The sequence below is a fragment of the Neoarius graeffei genome, chromosome 5 (assembly GCF_027579695.1).
Source record: "Neoarius graeffei isolate fNeoGra1 chromosome 5, fNeoGra1.pri, whole genome shotgun sequence".
NCBI classification, from domain to species: Eukaryota; Metazoa; Chordata; class Actinopteri; order Siluriformes; family Ariidae; genus Neoarius; species Neoarius graeffei.
Genome location: NC_083573.1, coordinates 52,655,924 through 52,668,966, shown reverse-complemented (window position 1 = coordinate 52,668,966; position 13,043 = coordinate 52,655,924). Strand labels below are relative to the sequence as shown.

At 38.7% G+C, this 13,043-nt stretch overlaps 1 protein-coding gene across 1 annotated transcript in view; it reads right to left on the bottom strand.

The window, feature by feature from the left end:
- Positions 1-13,043, bottom strand: part of rorc (RAR-related orphan receptor C) — a 76,693-nt gene that overhangs the window by 12,147 nt on the left and 51,503 nt on the right. Inside the window, exons 6-7 of the mRNA XM_060922016.1 lie at positions 4,788-4,873; positions 4,531-4,672 (exon numbers count right to left, since the gene is read on the bottom strand). Of these exons, the coding sequence (XP_060777999.1) occupies positions 4,531-4,672; positions 4,788-4,873 (228 nt within the window). The remainder of the gene's footprint in view (positions 1-4,530; positions 4,673-4,787; positions 4,874-13,043) is intronic.

Sequence of the window (13,043 nt, the reverse complement as noted above, 5' to 3'; positions counted from 1 at the left end):
TGCTGAGCGAGCAGAGTAAACTTTTCATATGGTGCATAAACATAGTGTTTAATAATTCATAAAAATCTCTCAACCATTAAGTCACATTTTAGTCAAATAGTCTGTATTACTGTTGAAGAGATTTATAAAGCAGGTCAAATTTAGGTCATAAAAAGAATTTTCCCCGACACCCAATTATTTTTGTTAAGTGGACTGAAAGCTACTGAATTTGAATCACAGACTTCCAATTGTATTAGATTTTTTTAAAAAATAGAACAATTAATGAATTTAGGGCTACATGGCCTTAAATTCTCCGTTATTTTTTCATGCTTCACCATGACCCAATTCAAGATACTACATCATGCATCACATGGTGGGCTTTCCCTGTTTGCGCAAGGCATTGTGGGATACAAATTTGAAACAGGAGAGAAAAATGGAGTGTGCGAATGAAACATGAAAGACCGAATACAGTAACAGAAAGCGAGAAGAAAAGACATTATGTTGTGAAGGAAAGGAAATGCAGGACCAAACTAATAAATATCTTTGGTCAGTGAGCACCTCGGTGTGATCCATTTAGCGACAGAATGATGCAACTGTCAGTGCACTGTCAAGGTACAGTGGTGCTTGAAAGTTTGTGAACCCTTTAGAATTTTCTATATTTCTGCATAAATATAACATAAAATATCATCAGATATTCACACAAGTCCTAAAAGTAGATAAAGAGAACCCAGTTAAACAAATGAGACAAAAATATTATACTTGGTCATTTATTTGTTGAGGAAAATGATCCAATGTTATATCTGTGAGTGGCAAAAGTATGTGAACCTCTAGGATTAGCAGTTAATTTGAAGGTGAAATTAAAGTCAGGTGTTTTCAATCAATGGGATGACAATCAGGTGTGAGTGAGCATCCTGTTTTATTTAAAGAACAGGGATCTATCAAAGTCTGATCTCCACAACACATGTTTGTGGAAGTGTATTATGGCACGAAAAAAGGAGATTTCTGAGGACCTCAGAAAAAGCGTTGTTGATGCTCATCAGACTGGAAAAGGTTACAAAACCATCTCTAAAGAGTTTGGACTCCACCAATCCACAGTCAGACAGATTGTGTACAAATGGAGGAAATTCAAGACCATTGTTACCCTCCCCAGGAGTAGTCGACCAACAAAGATCACTCCAAGAGCAAGGTGTGTAATAGTCGGCGAGGTCACAAAGGACCCCAGGGTAACTTCTAAGCAACTGAAGGCCTCTCTCCCATTGGCTAATGTTAATGTTCATGAGTCCACCATCAGGAGAACACTGAACAACAATGGTGTGCATGGCAGGGTTGCAAGGAGAAAGCCACTGCTCTCCAAAAAGAACATTGCTGCTCACCTGCAGTTTGCTAAAGATCACATGGACAAGCCAGAAGGCTATTGGAACAATGTTTTGTGGACGGATGAGACCAAAATAGAACTTTTTTGTTTAAATGAGAAGCATTATGTTTGGAGAAAGGAAAACACTGCATTCCAGCATAAGAACCTTATCCCATCTGTGAAACATGATGGTGGTAATATCATGGTTTGGGCCTGTTTTGCTGCATCTGGGCCAGGATGGCTTGCCATCATTGATGGAACAATGAATTCTGGATTATACCAGTGAATTCTAATGGAAAATGTCAGGACATCTGTCCATGAACTGAATCTCAAGAGAAGGTGGGTCATGCAGCAAGACAACGACCCTCAGCACACAAGTTGTTCTACCAAAGAATGGTTAAAGAAGAGTAAAGTTAATGTTTTGGAATGGCCAAGTCAAAGTCCTGACCTTAATCCAATCAAAATGTTGCAGAAGGACCTGAAGCGAGCAGTTCATGTGAGGAAACCCACCAACATCCCAGAGTTGAAGCTGTTCTGTATGGAGGAATGGGCTCAAATTCCTCCAAGCCAGTGTACAAGACTGATCAACAGTTACCAGAAACGTTTAGTTGCAGTTATTGCTGCACAAGGGGGTCACACCAGATACTGAAAGCAAAGGGTCACATACTTTTGCCACTCACAGATATGTAATATTGGATCATTTTCCTCAATAAATAAATGACCGAGTATAATATTTTTGTCTCATTTGTTTAACTGGGTTCTCTTTATCTACTTTTAGGACTTGTGTGAAAATCTGATGATGTTTTAGGTCATATTTATGCAGAAATATAGAAAATTCTAAAGGGTTCACAAACTTTCAAGCACCACTGTAAACCTGTAAATGGCAGGAATGCAACCCTGTGGATGCCAGTTGCCGTAAAACCCAAAAGAAGAAGAAGAAGGTGAACCTGCGCATGCGCACACGGACTTCCTCTGTCTGCTTGACTGCACGACACAAGCAATTTCATGCACATCATTTGCTCGGGAATCCCTTCAAATGAAATAACTTCCCAGCCACAGAATGGCCTGATATTTTGTGAGATATTGCAGAAATAAACATATATCACAATGACCAAATTTCAGAGAGAATTAAATTTGACCGATTTTATGAAATTGAAAGGCCGTCTAGCTTTAAACTAAAGTTATGAACTTATTTTAGTTTAAAAAATCAATACATGCTTTTAACCTTCACTTATTTCTACCATTTGTTACAGGATTAGCAGAAGGATTTCCCCCTGCAGAGTAATATCAGAAAATGGTTTATCAATAGATGTCAGCAGTTTCATTGTAAGTCTCTTTGAGAATAAAATCTTTTTTCTGATCTTGCTCTTTCTTTGGCTGCAGGCAATCAGTGCAAGTCTGGGAACAGAACAAATGTGCTCATTTCCATGTGCCACAAAAATGCAGAGAATTCAGGGCTTACCATTCATTCAGATAACAAAACGGCATGATTTTATGAGCACTATTACTCAATATAAACTGAAACCTGTTGAATTTTCTGCTAATTTTTCTCCCTTTTATGTCAAAAGAAACTTGGACAATAACTTGAGTTCATGTAAATTTGTTTACTGCCATATTTTGCACAGTTTTTTATTCATTCATCTCATTTTTTTATGACTATTACTGCATATTATTGATGCAGAGAACTCTGAACTTTCCGCTGTATCATTCTGTTTATAACCCTGGTCCTCCTGTCATTTTACACCTTTAGAATCTATCTATCTATCTATCTATCTATCTATCTATCTATCTATCTATCTATCTATCTATCTATCTATCTATCTATCTTCCTATCTCTAATACTGCCATTTTTGTACAGTTTTTATATTCATTCATCTCAATTCTTGTTTTTAATACTATTAATGCACATTCACCTGTACAACGCACATACATAGATATGTATTTTTACTATTACATTTTTATCTTTATATTGTATAATTTTACGTGATATCAAGTCCTCGTGTTTTGCCAACAAGCTTGTTTTGAATGATGGCAAAACTGAACTCTTGAATATTCACTCAAAGTTTGCCCGGTCACTCTCTATCTTACCTGGAATTGCTGTCGGCGATAAAATTATAGCACCTAAGCCTGAGGCCTGCAACCTTGGTGTTCTCTTCGATCATAATCTATCTCTAAAGGGTCAGATTACTAATTGTTGCAAAGCGTCTTTTATGGCTTTGAGTAACATTGCTAAGATTCGACGATATCTGGATCAAGACCAAGCTGAAAAGTTGGTCCATGCTTTTGTCACCTCTAGAGTGGACCACTGTAACAGCCTGTTGTATGGCTTACCTGCTTATGAGCTCAACAAGCTTCAACGGGTCCTGAATGCTGCCGCCAGAGTTGTTGCAAGACCAAAGCCTGATGATAATATCCAAGATATTCTGAGGAGGTTACACTGGCTTCCAGTTCAAGATCGAATAATCTACAAGATCCTATTACTGACGTATAAAATACGTAATGGCCTTGCACCTCAATACCTAACTTGTCTCTTGAACGATTACTCTACAACTCGATGTCTGAGGTCCACTACGAAGAATTTCTTGGCTGTTCCGCGCACATATACAAAAACTTATAGAGATCGTGCTTTCTCTGTAATAGCACCAAAGCTCTGGAATGCTCTCCCTGCTGAGCTTAAAGACTCTCCTTCAATAGATAGTTTTAAATCTAAGTTAAAGACATTTTTGTTTAAGTGATTAACCACCATGATTATTATTTTTTATTAGCTATTCGTATCACTTTTTTGAGTATTTTTTATGATTCTTACTGTAAAAAGCATTGAGATTTCTATGTGAATATGCGTTTTTAAGAAAAAAAAATTATTATTATTATTGGCTTGTGCTTAGATATAGTTTTCATCCTACTTTATATTGTACAGTGTGTTTTTTTTTTTTTTGCATGTCTGATAACTTGCTGCTGTAACATAACAATTTCCCAGTTTGGGATCAATAAAGTCTATCTATCTATCTATCTATCTATCTATCTATCTATCTATCTATCTATCTATCTATCTAAATGCATCTTTCCTAGGATAGCTTTCTAAAATATGTATTGCAATATATATTTTTTCTTATCACTCAGTTTTAATATGAATACAGCCCTCTATCTCTCTCTTTCTCTCTGTCCTCCTCTTCTCTTATGCTCTTTTTATCTCTTACCATCTCGGCTCATCCCCTGAGCGACACATTTCTTGAGGCGGCAGCTCTGGCAGCGGTTCCTGCTGGCACGGTCAATGAGGCAGTTACTCTGCCTCGAGCAAGAATACTGCACACTGGAGGACTGGCTCCTTCGAAAAAAACCCTACAGAGTGAAAGATTGAGTTTCAGGTGCAGTGAATAAAATATGTCCATTTAAAGTTCAGCACTATGCTTTGAATTACAGATGTAGGATCTCAATGATTAATCAAAGTTTTCACCTTGCAGCCCTCACAGGTGATGACCCCATAGTGCACCCCTGATGACTTGTCCCCACAGATCTTACAGGGAATCACTTCAATATGAGCTGCACACACACAAATGCACACAAGTTCAGCCAGGATTGTTGTACCTGATCACAGCTACCATTGCCTTCTCTCATAGTAATGGCAAAGGGCCTTTATGGAAGTACTGTGGGTCTCCCCTTCATCCTCAGCTTCAGGAAAAGGTTTCTGCTTCCCCATTAGGCTGATCGATGTCCTGTCCAAATCTTGATCAGTATAATCAATAAGTAAAAAACAAATCTCAACCAGTGTTAAAAATGTAAAGGATTACCAGATGAATGTACAGACTTCTTCAAAAAAGTAATGTGATTACACTGGACATATTGTGAACTCGTTTTTCTGTTGTGTAGCAGAAAACGTGTGATCGTTTAACATTGTGGAAATCGCCATCTAATTTAGGAATAACGGAACACTGGAGCTGTGTGAGAACCTACCAGCGAAATATATCAGATAACAGTCCAAAGCTGAGCTCTGTGTGTGTGTGTGTGTGTGTGTGTGTGTGTGTGTGTGTGTGTGTGTGTGTGTGTGTGTGTGTGTGTGTGTGTGTGGTCAATATTTCAGTAAACCTCACCTGCTGACTTCTTGGAACTCAAATGTGCTTATGTGGCTATGTGGTATCTATACACTGTCCTGTGACAAGGTTCCCAAAAGTTTCTCATGTCTAAACACACACACACACACACACACACTACAGAAGGTAGCAACTGTGCATACTAAATTAATTCAAAATATAGTAACTGCTTAATCAAGCATAACCTTGAATAAAGGTTATTATTTATTCATTGCCTACTGTGGCTCTTGTTTTAATTAAAAGTTCTGTACTTTAATTGAATTCTTATAGTTTGCATCAGAAGCAACAAAATTAGGACACGTTAGCTATGTAAATTTCTGTCCTCGATTACCAGGAAATGGTGAAGACTCCAACCCACACAATCCCATTAACCCCCCCATCCCCCCATGTATATCTGACGCACACACAGACAAAAACAACAACAACAACAACAACGATGCTGTAAGAGATGTTAGCACTAACCAATGAATAAATTATTGCTTTCGTGTGATATTGCCAATGTGGCCCATGTGTGAGTTTTTCTCTGATTTACAAAATCACCAAATCGAATGATGGTTTAAAATATTAAATGAGGATGGGTTCCCTTTTGAGTCTGGTTCCTCTCGAGGTTTCTTCCTCATATCGTCTGAGGGAGTTTTTCCTTGCCACCGTTGCCACAGGCTTGCTCATTGAGGATAGATTACGGATAAAATTAGCTCATGTTTAAAGTCATTCAAATTCTGTAAAGCTGCTTTGCGACAATGTTTATTGTTTAAAGCGCTATAGAAATAAACTTAACTTGATATTAGTCTATTACTTATAAACTCTCATTTTGATAATTATGATTAAGCTGCATAGCAAACAGCATGAAATTATGCAATACATATGGAATTGTTAGCATCCAGAATTAATTACTCTATTGACAGAAAATGAGGAATAACAATAATAGTGATTGAGATGTTCACACACAGCAAAGATATTATCTGGATTTTGACCTGCAAATGTAAGTCAGATGTAGGTCTAATATGATGTTATATACCTTTCTGATAAAGAAAAATAAACCACACTGGAGCTTTACTCAAAAGCAAAAAAAGGTTTTTAAAAAATCTTCTGCGCATTTTTATAATATGACATTAAAAATGACAAAGTCCCACAGTTCAGCAAAATAAAAATAGTCATAATATATCATTGAGAAAACTCATGAAACAAAATATATACACACAGAGCCCCCTAATACAAGACTATGTGTTATATGTCTATATATGAACCTTACACTTACATTTCTGTGCTAAAACAGAGTGCAGCAGTGGAGGACAAAGACTATAGTTTTTCATGGAGAGAGTGATGGATTCTTACTATTGAGTATACAGGGTTAGTCAAAATTATGTTAACACTTAAATGGTAGAGACAATTTATTCACAAAACATACATCATATGTGCAAGATGATTTACAGGACGGTCTCAACCTGTTCGCCATCGTGTTCAACACACAAAGACCAGCGAGCAACATTACCATTTAAAGAATCTCATCTCATCTCATTATCTGTAGCCGCTTTATCCTGTTCTACAGGGTCGCAGGCAAGCTGGAGCCTATCCCAGCTGACTACAGGCGAAAGGCGGGGTACACCCTGGACAAGTCGCCAGGTCATCACAGGGCTGACACATAGACACAGACAACCATTCACACTCACATTCACACCTACGGTCAATTTAGAGTCACCAGTTAACCTAACCTGCATGTCTTTGGACTGTGGGGGAAACCGGAGCACCCGGAGGAAACCCACGCGGACACGGGGAGAACATGCAAACTCCACACAGAAAGGCCCTCGCCAGCCACGGGGCTTGAACCCGGACCTTCTTGCTGTGAGGCGACAGCGCTAACCACTACATCACCGTGCCGCCCCATTTAAAGAATAATAAAAATAAAAATAAGAATAATAAAAATAATCCATTAGTGTTAACATAATTTTGACTAACCCTGAATTTGGGGTTGTTGTTTTGTTTTGTTTTGTTTTGTTTTTTTGCAAAAGTAACTCAGTTCAAAATGTGTGTGCGCAGGGGTGCAGATCCGATGTCAGGATTGGGGGGGACACAAAAGTGATTTTTTTTTTTTTTGCCCGTATGCAACTCATACCATGCAACCATAAATCACAACTTCGTAGAGGCTCGCCACATCATTCAAAAAGTACTGCACAGGGAATCATTTGTCTGAAAATACATTTGTTTGTACAATTTTGAATAATTTAGGGAATTTTTATTGGGGGGGACAATTCATGTTTTTCAGAAATTGGGGGGGTCATGTCATGTCACCCCCCGGGATCTGCACCCATGTGTGTGTGTTAGTAAGAATTGGTTGCCATCCTGATCAGTCTGAAGTACAATAAAATTTTAACTTTGTGTATTAGGTAAAGTTGGAGTGTATTATACTCCATTCCAAGTGTGAGAACAGTAATTCGATTGAATATCGAACAGCAACAAGTTATGCAATGTATCAAGAATTACTGATATTCAGACTGAAATACATTGTTGTGAATAATAATAATAATAATAATAATAATAATAATGTTCATACATGGTGTTTTTAGCCATTGCCTGATTTCTAAAGGTCAAAATGTCATTATAGAATCATTTATTATTTATCTCAGCTATTTGATTATGCAAATAATGAAATGCTCAGTGGAACCTGAAAATCATTAGTAAGACAAATTACAACAAAGAATTTAAACATCCTCTTTACACTTTTTCCCACCAGGCCATCAAAGGTTCTGTCGTGCTAAGGGGACTGAGTGTGACTGGGTATTTCTCACCCAAAAAAATTAAACATCAAAAACTACAAAGCTTCTCAAGAAAAATATAGAGAGATACAAAGACGAAGAGAGAGAGAGAATGTGGGGGAATATTTGACAGACTGAGGAGGTGGACCTGAAGTGTCAACCTCAGAGTCTTTTTAAGTGGTTTACTGGCTTCTCTTTCACTCTGACTATCCTGCTTTTATGCATTTTCTTGCTTTTTCCTTCCCTTTCTCTGTCTCTCTCACAAAGGATGTGCCTGCCAGTAAGAAACTCTTTTATCTGTGTTTTTACTGCCAGGAATGTCCACCCCCCCCCCCTTCACTTTCTCCCCCATGCCCCTCTCATCTCCATTACCACTTCTCCATCTTCCCTTCTCCCTTTCTCTCCATGTTTCCTGACATTCCCAGTCTGCTCATAAACAGGTGCTTCATACCGGTGGATAAAAAAAGAAACAACTCCTTGTACATTATATGGTTAGAGTGAGCTCTTTGTTTTGTATCAGTAATAAAGCTCTGACATAGTGTCTATAAATATGGTGCAGATGTGACGCTGTTGATGGACACAAAGGCCTAAGACTGTGTGAGACGACACTTGCGTTTCTGTGTCAGTGTGTGTTTATGTCAGTATGTCAGGTCTTACGTATGCCCTGATTATGGGTACAGGAAGGAACTCCAAAAAGCTCTTCATAGCCGCAGTATATAGGTGATGCTTGAAAAGCAAGCATGTGTTAATGAATGTGAGAAAGCACAAATGTGTGAAGGATACTTGTGTGTCGAGCAATGCGATACGTAAACACTCGGTAAGCAAAATGTAAGTGCTTTTCCATGTTAAAGACTGAGGATTGTGCAAGTTTGTGAATGTGTGCATGTACAGTACAGTATGTGTGTTGGAGAAATAAAAAGCACAGTCGCATGCCTGGTGAATTTCCTGTTATTTGAGGTTGAAAACAACAACTAACTGAACCACAGAGACCCTAGCATCTCTTTCTCTTTTTGTTTCTTGATTTCTTCTCAGTGGTACAGTATAGTCCATGTTTTCTATGAACTGACTAGATGATAAGCAAGATATATAGAAGTCTCTCTCTCTCTCTCTCTCTCTCTCTCTCTCTCTCTCTCTCACACACACACACACATATTATGGGTAGCATGACTACTAATTTTTACTAGTTGACCAGTAATAAAAAATATTAGTTGACTAGTCAACATTTCTATAGTCAAAGCAAAGTGAGTTTTTAGAACGTTGCTGTTTTTATGCTGGTTTGTGCAGTAAAGAAAAAGTCAAGCTGTACTTCATTTAACAGCTATATACAGGATACAAATTACATTTCTAGATTCAATACTTTTTATGCTACACTATCATTGACAAAAGTAAACATCTATCCATCCATCCATCCATTATACTTATCCTGTACAGGGTCACAGGAGCCTATCCCAGCTGACTACGGGTGAAAGGCGGGGTACACCCTGGACAAGTCGCCAGGTCATCGCAGGGCTGACACATAGACACAGACAACCATTCACACTCACATTCACACCTACGGTCAATTTAGAGTCACCAGTTAACCTAACCTGCATGTCTTTGGACTGTGGGGGAAACCGGAGCACCCGGAGGAAACCCACGCGGACACGGGGAGAACATGCAAACTCCGCACAGAAAGGCCCTCGTCAGCCACTGGGCTCGAACCCAGAACCTTCTTGCTGTGAGGCGACAGCGCTAACCGCTAGACCACCGTGCCACCCCGAAAGTAAACAAATCTATGCAAAATAAATAAACATGTAAATAAGTATCATGTTAAACTCATCTCATTATCTCTAGCTGCTTTATCCTTCTACAGGGTCGCAGGCAAGCTGGAGCCTATCCCAGCTGACTACGGGCGAAAGGCGGGGTACACCCTGGACAAGTCGCCAGGTCATCACAGGGCTGACACATAGACACAGACAACCACTCACACTCACATTCACACCTACGGTCAATTTAGAGTCACCAGTTAACCTAACCTGCATGTCTTTGGGGGAAACTGGAGCACCCGGAGGAAACCCACGCGGACACGGGGAGAACATGCAAACTCCACACAGAAAGGCCCTCGTCAGCCACTGGGCTCAAACCCAGAACCTTCTTGCTGTGAGGCGACAGTGCTAACCGCTAGACCACCGTGCCACCCCGAAAGTAAACAAATCTATGCAAAATAAATAAGCATGTAAATAAGTATCATGTTAAACTCTTTTATAAAATGCACTCATGTGGACGAGCAGGTGGCTCAGCTGAAATAGTTGATTCTGAAATTGAGAGCACATCGTGGCACAAGCTCCTTAAAGCTGAAAATGGATGGAAGGTGAGATGGATGACGTCTACAGCAGTGTCCAAAGGTTTCACTGCCATGTTCAACTCTGACCTCATTAGTATCTTCCACTGAGTCTGGATCCTTGTCCTCTTTGAGCTGGCATGCCTCAAAGATCTGACTCTAAACATGCTGAGTGAGATTGGCTAGAGATGTGCATTCCCTGTCTCCGAAAGCGTTATTTCACAAAGCGAAATTCACTATCCCATATTATAAGGATTTTATTTATCTTGAAAAGGACAAAAAAGAAACTGAGGGAGGAATAAATTCAGGAGCAGACAGTAACAGGATTAAAAAGCAGTCTCTCGTACAACTCGCCACTTCATGCAAAGTGAAATCAAAGTGCTAATAGTGTTTACAGAAAATGAAAAACAAAAAGACTTGACTTCATCCAGTCAAAAATATTTTTAGTCGAACCAAATATATTCATCCTGCCGTCTACATCTCCTTACCATCTGCCTCACTGTTTTTTCCACTGCCCCGACTCGTCAACAGCTACCCTCAGCTGCGACGTTTAACTGTATTAATCGACTAGTCTAACTAGTCAACTGCTAACACACACACACTCAGAAAGCACACATATGCTCACACACAAACACTCCATATGCACACATCCATGAAGCATACTTAGCAATATAACTCTGCATCCCCCACTGAAACCACATGCTGATAAAGAGTGAATGTTCTCGCTCTGCTTTCCACCTCTCCTCCATCTATCCAACTCGACCACATGCTGATACACACAAAAAAGCAGTCACGTTTATTCTGCCCTCATTCCTTATCTGAACCCTTACTCTGTCTATCTCTCCTCGCTAACCACTCACAAAGGAAGAGGCTTGCAGACTTACCAGTTGAAGAACAGTGAAATAAAAGTAATGATGGGCATGTTGTATCAGATATGAACAGATTATGCTCGTACACAGTACACGCAAACCAAAATGAGCTTGCATAATTCTCTGATATGTTTAATTTATAGAGTTTATTGATTCACATGATCGAAAGAAAGAAAGAAAGAAAGAAAGAAAGAAAGAAAGAAAGAAAGGTCATTGGCTAATGTCTCACAGATGCACAATTTAAATTCATATACGATTTTCTTATAAAGACAGTGTATTATCTTGAAATACAGTTATGCAAATAAGGATCTCGTGCCTCAGTTTTATTTGACTGTATCTCTGTAGTTCTCCTCAGTTACAGAAACAAAGATGCAATCAGGCTTTTGACCTGTAACCGTAAGTCAGATGTAAGATCTGATGTTATCTTGTAAAGCTTGTGGATAAAGGAGCCACACAGCAGCTTCACCAAAAGTGAAAAATGCACAATCCTACTGTACTGTATAGTCACATCATGGCTTGTGTAAGTGTATAGTGCATGTTTACTGGTGGAGAGAGTGATGGATGATCTACATTGCTCTACATCAGTATTTTCTACATCGTAGAACAATACTGAAGACATCAAAACTATGAAATAACATATGGAACATATATGGAATTATGTGGTAAACAAAAAAAGTGTTTAAAAAAATTATTCATATGTTAGAGTCTTCAAACTAGCTCCGTTTACCTTAATGACGCTTTGCACACTATTGGCATTATCTTAACCAGCTTCATGAGGTCGTCACCTGGAATGCTTTTCAATTAACAGCTGTGCCTCGTCAAAAGTTAATTAGTGCAATTTCTTGCCTTCTTAATGTGTTTGAGATCAAACAGTAAATAGTAAATAATAAAAATGCAGTAAATAGCCCTATTCCACAACTGTAGTAATCCATATTATGTCAAGAACCGCTCAACTAAGTAAAGAGAAACGACATCCATCATTACTTTAAGACATGAAGTGTCTATTAATTCATAAAAATAAAGAAATACCATTGAATTGGAAGGTGCATCCAAAATTTTGACTGGTGCAAAAATTAACTGCTAACATAGGGTTGAAGGCCATTATCCGTAATCGCTTATCCTATGCAGGGTCGTGGGCAAGAGGCGGGGTACACCCTGGACAAATCGCCAGATCATTACACAGAGACAAACAACCATTCACACCTACGGTCAATTTAGAGTCACCAGTTAACCTAACCTGCATGTCTTTGGACTGTGGGGGAAACCGGAGCACCCGGAGGAAACCCACGCGGACACGGGGAGAACATGCAAACTCTGCACAGAAAGGCCCTCGCCGGCCACGGGGCTCGAACCCAGAACTTTATTGCTGTGAGGTGACAGCACTAACCACTACATCGCCATGCCACTATATATATATATATATATATATATATATATATATATATATATATATATATATAATGTAAAGAGCAATAATAAAAGAAAATTGCTATAAAATATGGCATAAAATGTCTTGCAAAATGATACAATTCCAATTTAAATTGTTTTACTTTTTATTTTAATAAAATTGTCAAAATACTGATTAAATAAAAAATGTGGGAGTGGTTGGTTTTTTTTTTTTTTTGTACATAAGGTCCTGGCTCTTTTACCTTAATTAATCGAGCCTTAAGTAAAGAGTAA